Below are 19,742 nucleotides of genomic sequence, written 5' to 3' on the forward strand. Positions count from 1 at the left end.
ATTAAACAAGGAGACTAAAATAAGAGTGAAACCACTACTTAAAAAGAACAAAAACCCAAAGCTGACAGGCCGGTCTATAGCATTATGTTAGATCAACAATGGACTACTAGTTTATACTGAAAAAAAATACAGTAGAACTGAAAAACATCTTCATAGAGGAGTGAAAGATGATCAAAAGGTACAACATGGCTTCTCTTCAAGGAAGAGCTAAGCAGAAATAGGACTTTTCAGTATGATACAGAGACAGTGAGGGAGAAACGCAGTAGAGGTCTGCACACTGACAGGACAAATGGCAATTGTCCCATGATCTAATGAGGAGAATTCAAGTTGGAGACAAATAATTCTTCTCACTGAGCGCAGATAAGCACTGAAAAGTGTTGCCCAGGGAAAAACATATAACCTCTGTTATTGGGAGATTTCCAGAACTAGACTGGATAAATTCATCAGCAACCCAATCCATGTTTGACGTTGGTCCTGCTTTAAGTAAAAGACTGGACTGAATGATCTCTCAAGGTGCCTTCCAACCTAAATTACTCTATGATTAGTGATTTCTTCAAAGACTGTTATATTTTTATCTTGTAGATGCCCTCAGAGGAAGGAAAAAACCCAAATACTGAACGGTGGAACAAGTCCTATGTCTTGGTTTGGATCATGAAAACCACTTTTATGACATAGACAGTGATACTTTGAAAAATAAAAATCAGTACTGAATGCTAGGGATTATGCATCTGTGTGACGCAAGGGGAAGGTTTAGTCTCAAATTTTCTCTCCTAGATCTGCAGCCAAAAGAATCTGAAGGGTCAGGCTGTAAGACAAACTGCTTCTTTTATTACTGTCTTAGGGAGCCTGTCTCCTACCATGTACAGCAAGAAACTTCATTCACCCCTACACCAACTTCTTTCACACTGTTCAAGTCACCTCTATGCACCTATCTACCAGCTCTGTCCTGGACACTTCCATCCCTTAAGCTGACCCTTTGCAGTTACTGACACCATTTATCTTCTAGCAGATGAAGACTGGCAGCAGGGTGTGCAGGAGTGGAGGTATCTGGATGACAGGCTGTGGGAAAAGCAAATCCAGTATAAGATCTGGCCTTGCAGCCACTTGCATTTTATGTTCTACTTCGGGGGGGGGAGTCTATTTTTGTGAGCAAACTGAGAATTATGAAGTCTAATTAGATTTCCCCCACCTCTCAGTTACTGAAACAAAAATTAAGCGGGCAGAGAGGCCTTCAAATAGTATCCATCGCACTGTGGACTTAAAGCTAAAAGCTTAAAAGAAACAAGGAAAAACAAATACAACAAAAAAATAAGCCCAATGATGAAAATGAAAAATTAATCACATAATATATGTCATATTTATAGCTTTGGTAATAATCTATGTTGATATTAGTTGTACACATTTACTGAAATGAGTTTTCATAATCAGATTACATAATCAGTAACAGAATATATAAGCAACAGTATTCTTCCCTCAATGTATCTCAGAGTTTCCTCTTCATTTACCTGCCAAGTTAAGAGTTCAACAAGTCCAAGTCTTCCATGCAGCAACTGATGATAAACATCAAAATAGGACTGCATGTCCTACACTGCTGTGGAACAATGGAACTGAATTAAAGCTGCCCCAGAACCCTTAAACAAAATTTCCTTCCGTTCAAGAGTGTTTGTTCCTTTGATTAATTTCCTTTTCCACATATACTAAAATTGTTTCAACAGATGTTGATAGGCTCATATTAATATTTTCTGTTGACATATATATTAGGGAGTGGTAAAAAGTTTTCTAAAACTAATCGGCACAGGAGAGGAGGCAGTAAAAGCTTATTTTATGTGTTACGTTAAAGACACGGGAGAGCCCTTTATTCTAAATAAAACTGAAAGGGTAATGAATTTTTTAAAAGAGGAAAGCGGCTGAAAGAGAACATGTTTATAAATCTTATTCAGTGGCATTGTACAGTGAAATGATTTCCTGGAGGTATTTATTTAAGCAAAAGAGAATTATCAGTAAGTATATACTCATAATAAAAGCATTACTTTCAGAGACACCTGCATATGATGTCTTACTGTGACTAATTAAGAATGACTCTTTAAAGAATGCTAGCAATTTGGTTACACAGTAGGGCTTGGGAGCTTTGTTTGTTGGCTTTTTTTTTTAATGCAGATGTAAATTAATGTTTTCAGAGTATCATATGAGATGTCACTTCCCTGTAAAGTTTTACAAAACAAACTGAAAATTGAAATGTGAACATCAATGACTGCTGAAGGAATGGTATGCTGCAGCATGATTTCTGTCAATGAACACGCAATGCTCCATTTCTCCACACAGTCCTAACTACAGTCTAAATCCCTTTCTTCAACACTGTGACATTGCATACCTACGCTCTGAATATACAGATACGTTGTTTTACAAGGCTGTTATCAGTAACCTCCATTTAAGGAGACGTATTAAAAAATATATAATTTTAAGGCATAAAGGGTCAACAATAAAAACAACAGCAAATCGGATTTTATCTATTTCATGCTAAGTGTTCGAACATTAAAGTGGTTTGCAAAAAGCTATACAATTCCCTTTTCTCTGCACTAAAAAGGAGACTTAACAAAAGTACAACATGCCTAACAATTACTTCAAATCTATGTATAGGAGAACAAACATTTAATTAACTCTTTAAAAATTCTGATTTACAATATAACAGAAAGCATTGAAGAATAATTATACAACACAGGTAATGATCAAGCCTGAATTTCCTTAGGGATCTGTCTCCATAAAAAGAGTATCACCCAACAGTACCAGTTTACTATTACCCTAATACTGCTAAGTAGTGCAACCTCCTTCTCCCTGTTACCTGACAAAAACCTCCATGAAAGGAAGAGGTACAGACAGGACAGGCAGACATGCTTCCAATTCCTCATTATTAATTTTCTCTCTCAGAATAATGAAAAGCCACTATTTCAAGATTCTGTATTTAAAAATGAAAAGGCCATATTACAAAGCTAAGATCAGTTACTAACACAACAGTACAAGGAAAACCAGTACAGTCAATATAAAAGATTCTTCACTTCTCATAGATGTGAAAGGTGAAACTCAGGCCTTGCCCTATGTTTCTAGAAGGAGGAAAAGCTCAAGTGGTGAAAGTACATGTGTTTTTAATTGAGAAGAGCCATTCAGATGTTCTATATAAAGACATGGGACCTATTTTATCACAGCTTTGTTGTCTGATGCTTAAACACTTGAAAATTATAGGCCAGTATCTCGTAAGGAAATAACACTGTTAAATGCTCTGATTATCAAACTACCCAGACATTTACTTCTGATTATAATACAGATTTTCATACTAATAATACGTCTCAAAAAATAGAAGAGACTTGAGTTTTCTGGTTTCTTTAAATAACCATTTGGCATCTAAAATTTTTGCATGTTCAAATTTACAGTTCAAATTCATGCAAATCAAATCATAATTCTTTGCATGGAAATGTGTCAGTCATTCTTTGAAAAGCTGAAGGAAATCTGACTTCATCTCTAATGAAAAAAGAACACTTTAACCTCCATGCTTAGCAGTTAAAAAGTTTCTGCAGCTCAGTAACAGACAAAACATACCAAAGGCATTCAGATTTTCATATTTTCAAGCTATCAAAAGCTCAGTTAAAATATCATTCCATATTAGTGCATGGCAATTACATGATACCAAACTTTAATTATTTAAATGAAAACGTATGCAAATTATGAGTTTACAATGCACTCATCCAGCACAGTCAACATACTTTCACAAAGTGAAAGTCGTTTAACTAATTTGATACCCTTCTATGATAAGGTGGATGAAGAGAAGGCAGTGGATGCAGTTTTTCTGAGTTTTAGTAAGGCTCTTGTTACTGTATCTCACAGCATCCTTCTGGACAAGGTCTCCAGCTGTGGGATGAGCGGGTTCACAGTGCACTGAGTGAAGGACTGGCTGAAGGGCAGAGCTCAAAGGGGTGTAGTGAATGGGGCTACATCTCTCTGGCAACCAGTCACCAGTGGGGTTCCTCAGGGTTCAATTCTAGTGCCAGTTCTGTTGAATATATTCATCAACGATGCAGGAGTTGAATGCACCGGCAGCAAATTTGCTCATGACACCAAACTGGGAGGTGCTGCTGACTCTCTTGAGGGCCAAGAGGCTTTGCAGAGGGATCTAGATAGATTAGATCATTGGACAATGATTAATGGGATGAAATTTAACAAGCTGAAATGACGGATTCTGCACCTGGCATAGAGTAATGCTGGGCACAACTACAGACTGGAGTGGCTGGGGAGCAGGAGTGGCTGGGGAGCAGCCCTGCAGAAAGCGATCTGGGGGTGCTGGTTGGCAGCAGGCTCAATATCAGTCAGCAGCAGTGTGCCCTGGCAGCCAAGAGGGCAAACAAGTTCCTGGAGCGCATCAAACACCAGCATGATCAGTTGGTCAGAAGAGGTGATTATCCTGCTGTATTCAGTGTTGGTGCAGCCTCACCTTGAGCACTGTATGCAGTTCTGGGCCCCACCATTTAAGAAGGATGTGAAGGTCCTTGAATGCATCCAGAGGAGTGCAGTGAAGCTGGTGAAAGGGCTGGAAGGAATGTCCTATGAGGAGCGGCTGAGGACTTTGGGCCTGTTTAGTCTAGAGAAAAGGAACCTGAGGGGCAACCTCATGGCTCTCTACAGCTTCCTGAGGAGAAGTGGAGAAGAAAGGGCTGAGCTCTTTTCCTAGGTGTTCAGGGACTGAAGAAGCTGAATGAATAGATTAAACTAAAGTTTATTTCTAGAATGGAACTTTTTAAAGTAAACAGAGTAAACTCTTCTGCATTTTATATTTTTGACTTTATGCCTTTTATTAAAACTTTAAAGCAATTTTCCAGCTAGTACTCTCTTTACAGATATTGTTACTTAAAAGTTACCAACTTTAAAATTGTCAATATAACAGGTTATACTTCCACAATATCTAGCTATATTTTACTCTGCTACTTCAGAGAGAACTCACTATAATCACTGTTGCTTTATTTTCTCAAATTTTCCATTTATGCATACAAATTGAACACTGGCTTTTATAAGAAAACCAGTGCTAAGTATTTTTAGTATACTGCCAGAGCTTCTAAGACAGATGCTTCCTTCTGGTAGAACTGCAGGTCGAAAGACCTAACCATCAGTCAGAATAGCATCAAAATAGAGTGGGAGGAAGAAAAGTGTGGGAACACATACACCCAAGCGTAACCAAAATAACTGCTGCTATATGAATCTTTTAACAAGTGCTCTACTTGCAAAGGACCCCAATCAAATCCCTTATTCATAATTATTTTTATATATTACTATCATAATTTATTTTGAAGAACCAAGAACAAACCTTACACATTTTATTCCTTCAGCAACACTAACATGAAGAGACACACAAATGAAAGAAAGAATTGTTATGCTATCAGTTGCACTTCAGTGTTACCGTCAACAAAATTAACTGTACCATTAACTGGCATAGAGGAAATACCCTGTGTATGTTCCCTTAACTAAAAGTGGAAAATTTTGGTTAACGTAGTAATACAGATAGGATGACCCAGTTATATTTCTCATTGTGAGCAATGTGAGTAATGATGGCAACCAGATCAAATATTGTAAAATAGTTACTCTAACAATGGAATCACAGCTGTATTATTCATAAAGATCACAGAAATGGAGAAACAGCTCCATGAACAAGACGTTGGAATTTATTATTATTACTTTTGCAAATAGTGTTGTATATTTACTCACTAGTTTATATTGGATTATACAGAAAAATCAAATGAGGATATGAGGAATCAAGGGGGAAAGGCAAAGTAATTATCCAAATAATAAACCAGGAGAATACTTTCAGCTAAAGTGACAGTTACATGCCTGGCAACAACAAAGAGATTCAGATCTTATGTGAAAAACAAACAAAAAAAATACTATTATTAATTTAACAGTCACTGCTGGAAAGGGCAGAGTGAAAAGGATGTTTGCAATGCAAGGTCATAATTTTCATATGAGAAAACTAGTTTCAGTTTCATACCTGTAATCTCCAATTTTAGGACAGCCTGGAATAAGGGTATTTACCTGAGTAGTGAAGCTTTAGCTTAGTAAAACCACACAATATACAGGACTTTTTTAATATGGTTTACCAAAAGTTTTGCTTTGCTCAGTGCTTCATATCTCCCTTTGGCAAACAGCAAATAACTACCACAAGAAGTGATGTAACATGACTGAAAACTTATTTTGTCGGTAGCTTCTAGAAGAGGCCTTTGTATGTGTCAGAATACCAGCATCCCTCAGCTCAAAGCAGCTAACCAGTCCAGGGAACGCTGCTGCTACATCCTCAACATATATTGGAAAAGGTGAGACTTGGTTCCATTCAAATTGAAGTGCAAGAAATGAAGATGCTTCTTAAAGGAAAATCCAAATACAATTCACTTGATACCTTTCAACATGCAGAAAAAAGTATTTTTTGTTAGTTATCCATGCTTACAGAACTACTACGTAGAAAAAAAACACTAGGCATCTGAAAAGCTCTTTTAAATAACATACTATATATAAAGTCAACCCACCAATACTATAAACAGTATTTCCAAATTATTACAACATGGACTTTGGCAGTATAAAGGATAAGGTACAAGACTATCCTTTAATTTCACAACATTTCCTGAAACAGTGTTAGGCTTTGCTGTCTTAAAACAGGCTCGGTCATTTGGTTCTCATGGAACAGAAACTATTTTCTGACCCTGTAACCAGTCATGAGATTCTCAGAAATTGAGGTCTATGCAGATATTTACTAGAATACAGTTAGTTTCATAGATTGATTGGCAATAAAGTGCATCAAAACATATCAAGTAATTTTATAAAAATAAATTTAGCACATATAAACTAAAAAAAACCCCAACAAACAAACAAAAAAAACCACAACCAAAAAAACCCCAAAACCAAAACAAAACCCCAAAAAAAACCCCCACACAAAAAAATCACCCCACAAAACACAAACAAAAACCAAACACCCCAAACAAACAAAAAAACCAACCCAAAACCAAACCCCAATATATAAACCATGATCAAGATAGGGAAAAATAAATAATCAAAATTTGAACATTCTTTAAGGCTGTGCCTAGCACCACTTTTTCAGTTAGGTAAACAAAGAACATGCTGCATTAATTTAAAACTTTAAATAAACCACAGATAAAGAAATCGTTCCAAACTAAGCTCTAAGTCATTTCATCTACCAATCTGTCTGAGGTTTATTCATATTTCATAGTTTCCTTGCAATCAATTTTAAATAGGTTGCAATAGTGAAATAATACTTTGGACAGCCATGTTTAGAAAATTACAATAAACTAAAATTATGATAGTAAAAACTTCAACCATAACCAGAATCATTGCACAGGTAAAGACATACTGTATTTAAAGGCAGAAAAAAATGTACACGCAACCATAATTAAAGTCAATAAATCCAAAGCAGTGAACAGATGAGCGAGGACACAAATTGCAGATCTTTATGTCCCTGAAGCTTTGTAAAAATTAAGTTTTTGCAAAGAAATTGCAACATGCAAAAATAATAACTCAAACAGGACATTTTCTATTTCATGGTTTTCTTCTGCCACCACTGCTCATCATACTGTCTGCAACAATAACCTTCTGCTACATACAGTTTAACATTTTCTGCTCCTCCTTCTACCTAATCACCATTTTTCAAAGGCACCTGCTACAAAACAGGCTGTCTTACTGGCTGCCAGCCTGTTTTACTGCAAAAGCCGCCTTCTGTGTGCTTTTAGCTCCATTCTTTGCTATGAGAGCACCATGGGATTCAGACACATAAGAGAAGTTTAGATTTGCATTTTAAATTCACAACTTAGCACAATTAGTGCAGGGAAGGGTCTTCATAATTTGTAGGTGGTGTAGCTTCCTTTGATAGATTACACTTCATATACATGTAATTTTTCTACCTATGAGTCAAGTTGAGAACAATTAAACTATATGGATTCATTCCCTTTTTCCGTATAGCTCCCAGGTTTTTTCCCTCTAGCCCCGAAGTTCATTCTAGAAGTATCAAGTCTTATAGTAAAGTTCTTGTTGACTTTGTGCAGTATTTCTTTATCCATAAGCAACTGACAATTATGGCATATGTAATGATTGTATTTTAATGTGTAAGTTACAGAGTACAGGCAAAACCAAGTATCACCCCATCACAAGACGCAGAAGGCAATAAACTACATTTAAAAGAAAATTAAACTCTAGCTGATAAATCAAGTTTTCTTTAAAATCTCAAACTGCAGTAGGCAAAAGTCTGCCTTGGCGAAGGGAGGGAAGCTCTTTTGCTAGACAGAAGTCACTGGGAAACAGTGACAAGTATAGCTTATGAGTATCTACAGCCAGTCATGAAAGGCTCCCCATTCTGCATAGCATTTCCATTTCCATCTCTGTTACCTACAAAAAACCTTATGCTGTTATGTAGTATACTGTTATGATAAACTGTAATGCACTCAGCTTTCTTTTTTTTTTAATATTGTTTGATCTTCACCTACACTTAAAGAGTTGTAGAAGTGGTACAGAAATATGTAAATACAATAGTTAAAATAGTCCATGTTTTTAATGACATTAAAATAAAACTGTATTGTTCAGTGCTTAATGACTGTCAGCCAAATTGAAAGACAAGTTTACTAATAATAGCCTTCCAGAGTGCTCAGCTCAGGACTTGAAATCAAACTAGTTTGAGCAGAAAATGCATTCTGCCCTTTGGGGAGAAAGAGACTCCAGAAGAACATTTTACAATGATCCATCTGGCAATTTCACAAGCAGGGTCCATCTGTCTTAAATTCCTGAATGACCATAATGGTAGAAAGCATTGGGGAATTTTAGGACGTAAACATGGGGATATAAAGGGTTTTTTTGTTTGGCTGCATTTTGGGTTTTTTTATAATATAGATCAAATCAAACTATATTTCCTACTATATTTTAAAAAGCAATCCCCGGCATGTATAGGAATATGGTGACTATGTCAACATTAATAGGTAGTGCAGCATAGCAGAAACAAGTCTGTAGAGCAACACAATCAGCACTGGGGATGTCCCTGTGGTCCTGCCATTTGGAAGGAAGTGTTACCTAGGACTAGCTCTGCTCTCAGTTCAATTTACACAGTCTCCGAGTGACTTGTGAAGCAAATCAAACCAAAGGTAGGTGGAGACAATAGAGAGAGTTTCTTCAAAAGTGTGCTCTTGGTTTGAATGCTAATGCAGTTCACTCAAGTAGTTCATTTACACACACACATATTACATAGATATGTAAAAAAGGCCCTTTGTCATAATGAATCCTAACATTTTACAAGCTACCACTATCACCAGAATTTTCTAACACAACATTCACATGAAGAAAGATTTTTGTTGTTGTTCTGAAATGCAATACATTGCAAAACAATATTCAATTTGATTATGTATACTTCTAGAAAAATAGAGCAGAATTTTGAAGTGATGTTGGATTATACCATTCTAGCTTTAGAAATTGAGTGCCTTTTCATTTCAGCTAATTATTTAAGAAATCTCTGAAAGAGGTAATTTCAAGAGAAATGATCCTCCTAAAAAGTATTAAAGCTATTTCTAAAGACTTGCTTTAAATTACTGAATTTCTCATGGAATTGAATACCAATATCCTAGTAGTACTAAAATAATTAACAGGAGAGCTGGAATCTGAAAACTGGCATTCAACATAGAATGCATTATCTATTTTAAAGAAACTTTGTGTAATTCACACAGTAATCACTATACTTTCTAGAACTTGTTAATCCTTATTTTAAATCTTTTTAGACTGGAAGCTTTTTAAGGTAAAGCTAATAGAATGGGTTATTATACTTAAATGTGGCTATGAGGTATTATTACCTGATGCATTAATTTCCATCTTCTGATCTATTTCATTACATTAAACACACCTTCAGTACAAAATTCAGTCATTGCTCTTCAAGCACTCACATGCCTTGCTAGTGGAAGGCAGGAATTATCTTATATGGATTTTCTACTCAGACATAATATAGAAAGTATGATTCATTTCCAGCTCTATTGATCAGCCTGCAGGACTGTCAAAATGCTTAGATTCAGGGAGAGAGACTGTACTTACAATTTGGGCAGAATTAACTCCCACAGTAGAGATTTTTTTCTCCTCATATTTCTATAAACTTAGATAATACAACTTCAATTCTCTGATCAGCTAAATTAACAGTCTGATTTTCCCTAACTCTGTATTCTCTATGTAAGATACCACAGATCTCTGCCTTTCCTTCAGTCAAGGCCCTATGACTTTTCTTTCCCAGCTGCCTGGTTTTACGACACTACCTATTTCTGAAATGTTTAGCATTTTGTCAGATTTTGCAGAAACAGATTAAACAGACATTGTCACAAACATGTGCATAGAAAATAAGCTTTGCTGCCTCAGGAAGTTATGGTAAAAGTTAAATACAGTAGTACTTTACAACAGTGAAGAAATGCCTACACCCAAATTCACCTTGCCATTCTCATCCTGTCCTCTTGACCTGGCCATCATGTACACAGAATCTGTTAATCTGTATCTCACTTAAGCTCAGAGAAAAGACATCGCTCCACAGCAATGATACTGTAGTGCCTTTAAATTAATTACCATTGTTGGTATTGGCTATTCTTTTAGCCATTTATTTCATTGGTGATTTTTCCCAACAATCCAAGGAAGTTGTTATGTGTGCTGCTTCCACCTGTCTCAAATATCCAAGTAAACTTGTCTGCCTGTAATAAGGGGATAATATATTTCTATTGTGAAGGTAATGTGGCCACATAATCAACGTACAAGTCTGGTCTCCCACAGCTGCGATCTCATAGTTGTTCTATGAGGTGGGCAACAGGTACAAACTGAAACAGAAGAAGTTCCATCTGAATATGAGGAAGAACTTTTCTGTGAGGGTGACTGCGCACTGGAACAGGCTGCTCAGAGAGGCTGTGTGTGGAGTCTCCTTCTCTGGAGGGATTCATAAAGCTGTCTGAACACGATCCTGTGTGACCTCCTCTATGTGAACCTGCTTTAGCAAGGGGCTGGACTAGACGATCTTCCACAGGTCCCTTCCAACCCCAACCATTCTGTAATTTTGTGACAAGAGTTTGCAATTTTTTTTGTTCACATTAATTAATGCATACCATAGAAGCAAGTATAATATAAATTTTCATTTTACCATTCACCACCTGATGAAATTTACATGGGCAAATAAAATTAACAAAAAAGAAACAAAAATCCCAACTAAATTGGGCTGTAAAATTTTAAATGAAAAATAACTTCCTAATGATTTAACCTTATGAGAGAATCACTACTAAAAGCAGCATTTACTATTTGTAATTCCATGCTTGGCAGCTAACGCCAGCACTTCAATCCATCACATGAGGGTCAATGCACTTTAAAAAATCCTCATGGAAGCAAACAGATACAGCCACCACTTTAGGGCTGGAGAAAAAACAAAACAAAACAAAACAAACAAACAAAACCCCAAAAAAACCCCAAACCAAACCAAAAAAACCCATCAAAAACAAACAAACAAAAAACCACCAAACCAAACCAACAAATGAATGCCGTATTTGAGAACACAGTTGTGGAAGGCAAGACCTGTGCTTTGATTATGTGGCCACATTACCTCCACATTAGGAATATATTATCCTCTTATTACAGGGAGACAAGTTTACTTAGATAATTGAGACAGAAGGAGGCAGCAGCCATAGTTAAGTTTCCCTCCTTTTTAACTATATCCATTCTCAATAGCAATTAAACAACGTTATTTCTCATTAATGAAGTTACCCCACTGATTTAAATGTTAATCTGAGTTTAACTTTAATTGCAGGGCAACTTGCATGAAGGAGCTACTAAAATAAATTACAGTTAGAAAGAACCATCTTAAATCATTTGTTGTAGTAGTTATACACAACCAGAGTGCTAATGAGAAGGATTTACACAAAGATCACCTCTTTGAGGTGAATCCTGCTGCTCTTTTCCAAACGTAATAACTGTTCACTTCGAGAAGCAATCTGGAAATTTGACCCTGAGCGTGATGAAAGTCTGCTCTTCAAAGGCTGCTGGTCCTCACAGGGCTAAATTTGTCCAGCACCTTAAACAGCTCTGGTTAATAACATTTTTAAATCTGAATTTCTCCAACTTCCAAATTTCAGACTGCCACTATTTCTCAAAAAAAAAAAAAAGGTTCAGATAGATTAACTCAGCAAAATATTGTGAGTTGCGTATTGTACAAATCAGAGTATACTATAATAAATTTATACATGCTAAATGCAAAAAAACCCTGAGCTTTTCTGTTTACATCAAAGCACTATACTACTTTTACAGCAATAGTATGAGATGTTGACCCAGTTAGATAAAGTTTCAACTGCTGAAGCAGGAAGCAACAGTCCTATTTTAGAAGCAGGAATGCTATGTGTCCTTGTTTATCTGCAACTGTGGATATTATAAAAGAATAACTATGTATTGTGAAAACACAAAAGTATACAGATGTAATCTCGTATTTCCTATTAATGCAGTTTGGATTTTAAGATTAGATTTTGTTTCCAAAGCAGACTTGAAGGTATCAAAACTTTATACAGAATACAATGGAAATTCTACCACAGCTTACGCACAAGATGCAATAAAAAGAGTTAACTGTTATTTGTGACACCTTGGGTTTGGTTCTTTTTAATGTATCATGTGGCACGAATTCAAATGCCTTAATAAAAATCTACTGTATGAACACTATTCACTTTACTAACAAAACTTATCTTCCCTAACCCCCACCCCTGGGATAACTAGTCAATTTAACAAGATTTATATCCATAACCCCAAACTACTGGCCTTTCTCACTTTTAATTTTTATTTATTTACAAAGAATAGACAAAATGGATACTCTGCACTGGAACAAGACGCAGTGGAGATGCTTAAAATTGCCTAGCTCAATCTTTTCAAAGCAGAGTAACAAACTCTGACGCCTTTCTTCTTTATTCTCATTGGACTGCACTTTTTTGAAACTAAGTTTTAAATAAGCAGAAAAAGTTATGCAACATCTTAGAAAAGTGCTACATGAGGAGTCGATAGCCATGTAGAAATCAACCTCAGAGGGGAAATTAACCCGAAAGTCATAAATACAATTTCATTTTATGAAACAATGATTGCATTGTAAATGAACAGCCAGAAGACAAGCATCTTAAGACATTACAATTCTGAAATCCAAGGGCATTGTCTCCCTGTCAGAAAAGCAATGTTACGGCAGTACTAACTGATACAGGGTATTATTTTGTAGTTTAATTTCTTTCACTGACACCTCAAACAGCACATAATTTTACAGCTATCTTTTACCAAAAAAAAAAAAAAAAAGAGAAAAAACAACCCACAAGTTGCAAAAATGTAAGACATTCAGAAAGTTAGTATTTTAGATTTCTATGAGCTATGAAATAGTAGTTTGCTTCATATATAGGACTGTGGCTCAATCCACAAAAACAAAGACATCGTAAGCTTTTTCTGCTTAATCCATCAGAACCCACAACAGGTAAATTGCACTTTTTGAATATATGAGGAAACATGAAACTGTAATCCTGAAAAAAAAACCAAATTTCTAAATTAAGTGAAGAGAATTAATTTAAAATACGATTTTAAAAGTAATTTAAGTGAGAACTCTCTAATGCATATATATACGCTATGAATATAGCACAGGAGAAAAAGAAAGTTCCAACTCCATGTATTACCAGAAATACTGTTCCTGCTCCCTAGTTCTTACCCCTTAACTCTGCCAGAAATCTTTTCCATTCCACCAGGGAATACTGTGAATAAGGTATGGATTGTGATCATATGACATGTATACCAAGACTAAAAATAACGTGGCACTGTGAGAACCAAACTCTGGTAAGAGCCGGGCTGAAAAGAAATCCTACCTATGGATGTTGAAGGTAGGTGCAGGGTTTTTTTACATAGCTGGCTTTATAGACAGAGAAAAAAACCAATCAGATCTGTTTCAGATCTTCTGTAAAGCCACCAGTAAAGCACATGATGTGGCTTTACACAAAATTAGTAAAGTCGGAAATGAGAGATCAGCATAAGGATTCATACAGTGGGAAAAGGACAGACTAACAGATGCATCAAACAAGTCTTGTTAAAACAAGAGACTTCATGCTAGGTACAGATTAAGAGCAGTAGCATGTGAGTCAGTCTTTAATTATATTCAGTATTATCAGATCTTTTGTGATCAGTCAAGACTGATTCACTTTAACGCCAGAACTTTCCAGGAGCAGTACTTCCAATAGATACATAAGGACTATTTTATTGCATAATTTTTACTAATGCTCAGTGAAACCCTAAAAAATGAGTACAGATAGGGGCACACACATTTAGGAATGACGTAGTTAAACATAAGTGATTATAGAGAAAAATCTAAGAGGACAACCTCAAGAATGAACAGTTATTTTCTAAGAGATTAAAAGACCCAGTTCTTACAAAAAGACCAACATACAGACTGCTTAATAAATATATACATCCCAGTGACTGAAAACTGACAGCAAGATCACTTAAGGAGAAAAGACAACACATATATTATCTAGTACAGGGCTGGAAATCATTATACTTTGACCTATCGGAGAAATTAGCTTTCAAACAGTTTTGCAGTACTGGTAGAATTAAAAACAAAAAAAAAAGCCCAAACCAGAAAAACAAACAAACAAACAAACAAACAAAAAACCACCAAAAAAAACCTCCAAAAAACCACCAAAACTGTAACAAACAACATCCACCATACTCCCCAAACACCAACACTCACAAACTTCCTTAGTTTTGAAACAGAGCTTGAACAGTGTTTGAAATAACATCTTTTCCCTTATGTGAAAACCCTTTTTTCTTGCTTTAAGGATACACAAAGTATCTAAGGCCAATTTGTTGAAACAAATCAAAGTACCACATTTGACACAATTCCACTGGAATTCTCTCATTGTTCACTTTTATAAAAGACCTATATTTGGCTATTAGTAGGTTATTTTGTGAGCTGCTTAGAGACTCCAGCTGCTGATACTGCTGACTTGCAGCTTCCCACACAAGAAGCCAGAAGATCCGAAAGTATCATAATCCAAGATACCAGACTATTGTTCTTCAGCAGGTGTAACTTCAATGCTTTCTAGTGCTAGTACAGTTAACCAGGCAAGTTGCCTGGAAGACTTGAATTCCACATGGATTTTGTTTAAAGGATTTTACTACAAAACACAGGAAACAGAAATTGAGATGCACGAGAATAAAACAAAAAAAACCCCAAAACTAATTTTCAGCATTTATATACATTACGTGAAACTGAGCTATTTTTTTAATTGTTCTACATTAGTCAGTAAAAAACCACTGTGTACATACTACTACCCATTTCAACAGGTGCATGGGAATCTGATGTAGGCTTTTCCTCTCCTGAGACTGCACTATCCTGAATGTTCAACATTTACTATCACTAAATGTGCACTGCTTTTTTTTTTTCCAGTCAATTTCAATACATCCATTATTTGGTATGCAGTGTAGTAGCTTGTTCATGAATATGTATTAGAGAAAATTGTCTCAGTATCCTATTTGCATTCCTCCAAAGTTAGAAGAGTCAAAAAAAGATTCTGGATGCGGCGTGCATGTTGTTTCCCCTTTTACAAAACCTTAACTGGCAGTCAGGATAAAAAACAAGCCCTAGTCGAGGCAAATGAGATGTGAAATTGTAAAACAGCTAGATGAAAAGGCAGTACATTTCAACATATGCGTATACCTGAAGGCCAAACACCAAGTAACTTCAAAGTGCAGTAATCCCCCAGAAACATACCACTTCCAGTGTCTTATTGTCATTACAAAATGAAAATTGCATTTTATAAGAGATTTATACCTATAAAGTCTTTACTTATTAATGCAGGTACATCAATGACAGCTCCATTTGCATCAAGTGATCTGAAGCAACCACAATCACAAAACAAATTAAAATGGAATAAAAATGCATTTACAGTAGTGACTGTAACGTTACAAGTGGAAAATGTTCCCACACTACTTGATAATCATTACATATACTACTAAATACTAGTATTAAATGTATTTTAGTACATTGAGGTTTTGCTTTAGGTGACCTTAAAGTGCATAGTTTCCCCTCTACCTAACTATGAAGCTGTAAGTATTTTCAAAACACATAAGGCTGTTTTCCCCCCTAAACCTGCAGTCTGCTTAGCAGCTCTGTTAAATTTTATTCAGTTCCAGATCAATTTTAAAGTCATTACAGTCATAAAAAAGTTATCATCTTTTGATTAAAATACAGTTTTGTTTGTAAATTTGCAGTCAACTTTTCAATTTGCCTCAGACTGCAACCTTCTGAAGCAGAAAACCAACCTTCACATATGCCTAGCATAGAAAAAATCTAACCAAGTGCTGTGAGTACTGTTAAGAGCATATATCCTGTATTTCAGTTTTCATTAAAAAAAAAAAAAAAAAAAAAAAAAAGAACCTATGAAAACTTTTCCCTAAGTGGCTATGACCATCCAAGTCTGTCATTCCTTCCATCTCATAGAATATTAATACATTGGAAGACTAGATGCACAAATATGTAGAACAAATAAAACATAGAACAAATAACTGAATTTTATAACAGACTCCACAATATTAAATAATATATAGAGGAAGTAACTTTGCAGGTTTTGCACTTATTTCTCTGAAATTTTATTGATATTTTATACAGAAATTACATAGAATTGCTGAATGGTAACAAGTAAATAAGAACATATTTTGTGATTACTGAGATTTAGTCAACCTAGAACATCAAAAATCACAATTTTCTCTTTCAGTAATAATATTCTACGCACAGCACAAATGAAGTGGCAAAAGGGAGTAATAAATAAATAAATAGATAAAAAAAACAACAGCCCAGTTAACTTACCCGCAAGGCTTCAATTACAAGGTCTCGTGCTTCTAGTTCTCCTTCCATTATACTCAAAAGCATTCGCAATTCTGGCTTGCTCAAGTTATCCACATCAAACTCTTTTTTCTGAAAAAAACAAAACACTGGTAAACACACTGACTTCAACAGTTATGTAGATCCGAAACATAGACATATCAGCATCCTAATTATGGGTTCCTCGAACATCTGTAACTTTCAAAACTTGAGGTGGCTTTAATTATAGTATATACACTCAAAATTAATGTCAGTCTATTATTTTAATTTGAAGTGAATAAATTAACATATACACACACCAAAATGTTTTAAATCCCATGCTGTTACAAGGAATTCCTGCAAAGTCTTGTGAAATGGTAAAGAAACTTTGTCATTAACAGTTCCCATATGCAGCCTCACAGAGGCCGAAACAAGTCAGCACACCTGAAATAGCACATCAGGGATGAAGGCAAGAGAGGGTTAAAGAACCTAAACCACAGCACACGTAATCCAGTATAACCTGTGCCTCACTGGCAAAAAAAAAACCCATCACACCATACTGGGCTGAATGTGATTTTTTTTGAAGACCAGCTTGTGAAAAGACATGAAATTTTGTATGCATGCTTCATTTGTAGTCTCATTTGTTTGGCTGAAGGGTCCAGTTCAGGTTTAAGAGGTGCTGACAAACAACAGTTCACAACAATATCTTCTCACTCCACAACAAAGATCAGTGTAAGTCTGACTTTCAGCCCAGCAAGACAGTGAATGAGTTTATGCTGATGAATAAAATCACTGAGCACATGCATGAACACTGTATGTTGGGAATATCAGTACAGCTTCTGTAAAACCAAATCTACCTCATAAGCAGTTACAGTTCTGTAACAATGTCAACAGACACATGGGTAAAGGGGATCCACTGGACACTAATATATTTGGATTTTCAAGAAGTTTTGGACAAGGTTCTGTATCAAATTTTATTACAGAAACTCCTATCCAATTGTATTGCATGAAAAGACACTTCATGGATAGGAAGCAAACACTATGGGTAACAATTACTTTTTGAGATGGAGACACGTAAGCACTGAGGCACCTCTGGGACTAGCCTTATTCAACTTCATCAATAACCTGGAAAAAGGACAGAGAAATGGCAGGGACATCTACTTCATGTGAGACTTTGCACAAAATTCCTCACTTAAAAGGTTAACATCCTCATTTTGCCACTACATAAAACCCTGGTAAACCCATATCACAAGTACTGCATAAAATCTAAGGTGTAGAACAACCTTGATCAACAGGAGCAATGATTTCTATTAAGCGTAACTGTTTTGAGAACAAGGCCATGTACTCTAACCAGTATTTCTAGACTGAACAATAGTTATCCTCTACTTTCGCTGCCTGGATCAGCTACTCCTCTAATCCAGAAGATACATCTTACCATCCACACCAATGGGTCAAGAAAAACAACTGGTTTCTCTGAAGGCCTTTTCCCAATGTATGCTGCAGCCTCTCACAGTGCTCCTCACAATTCTATACAGTGCTCACCAATCTATGGACATGTATAAAGTGAAAAGTTAATAAACATATGTCGTTCCTCATGTAATCTAGTGTCAATAGACTGGATTTTACCTCATAGATTGCAGCAGGTTTCACCCTCAGTAGGTACAACTACTAAATTTAATTCAGTCAGATAGCAGGACCCACCTTCCCACCCTCCTTCTTGAACCACTTAATATCTAAATAGCTTAAGGACAGCAATTATTTATTCACATAACTTCCTTTACAATAAAGAAACACTGTCTCCATTGTTTGGATAGAAAATGATGAAGGGATATTTTTTCCAAACAACACAGAAAGCAGGTAGTATAAAACACAATATTCAACATCAGTCTTCAAAGTCTTTGTTCAGGTGTTTAACCACTACATTGTTTTCCCTTTCTAAAATACGCTTGCCTCCTCTGTCAAAATAGGCACCCAAGTTTTCTGATAGACAAAGTTAAGAAAAATACAGTGCAAGAAACATGATGCTGCTCTTTTCCAAGTCAGTAAACCCAGCTTGTCAAGATGTATAACACAGGGCAGCTCTTTGTCAAAAGACTGATTGTACATCACAGGTGAAAATTCTCATTTCTGCAGTCTTCCACAAGACATAAACTAAAACACTCTTACATTCTTAATGAAAAAAAAGGCATTCTTCAACATATGTGATGCAGTGATGAGCATTTTTAACTAAGCACCTGATCAAGCAATTAAAGTTAATTTTGCTCAAGTACACACCCTGAACTAGAAAACACAAAAAGACAGCAATAACAAGCAATTAAAAGTACTCTCTGGCAATTTCTAGTTTAATATAAACAAATAAAAATGTAAATAGTCATAAAAATAAGACACACAACTTCGGTTTTATATTTTCACTTCAAAAACTAGAAATGAGAACTACCAAAACCACTTAGTATACAAACAGTTCTAGCATATCAGACTAAAACCCCACTTATCTGAGCATCCTGTCTCTAAAAGCAGCCAACAATGGATGCTTTGAAATCAGTACCAGAGCAAGACAAGCACATAATGATGCTGCCCAGAAATACTCTCCCAGCCTCCAGCAGTTTTCAGCTTATATACCTTCAAGACAGAAATTGTGATTTTTCATGTAGTAGCCCTTGGCTGACATACCTGTTGTGAAATTGTCCCATTGCTTTTTGAATCTCTATGTCACATTAGCATTCACAACATTCCACAGCACAACTACACAGTTTGTGAAGAACCACCAGCTTTGCTGTCAGCCTGACATCAGCTACATGTTTGATACCTCCTGATTTATAAAGCACAGAAAACAGAATCATAGAAT

General features: G+C 35.8%; 1 protein-coding gene across 1 annotated transcript in view; it reads right to left on the reverse strand.

Moving 5' to 3' along the window:
* The window catches only part of CTTNBP2 (cortactin binding protein 2), a gene marked incomplete at both ends in the record, with an annotated part of 86,328 nt that overhangs the window by 56,623 nt on the left and 9,963 nt on the right, over positions 1-19,742 (reverse strand). The window contains one exon of the mRNA XM_080635781.1: positions 16,904-17,011. Coding sequence (XP_080491907.1) covers positions 16,904-17,011 — 108 coding nt within the window. The remainder of the gene's footprint in view (positions 1-16,903; positions 17,012-19,742) is intronic.

The sequence above is a fragment of the Psittacula echo genome (genome assembly GCF_963264785.1).
Source record: "Psittacula echo genome assembly, chromosome: 1".
In the NCBI taxonomy this organism is placed as follows: domain Eukaryota; kingdom Metazoa; phylum Chordata; class Aves; order Psittaciformes; family Psittacidae; genus Psittacula; species Psittacula echo.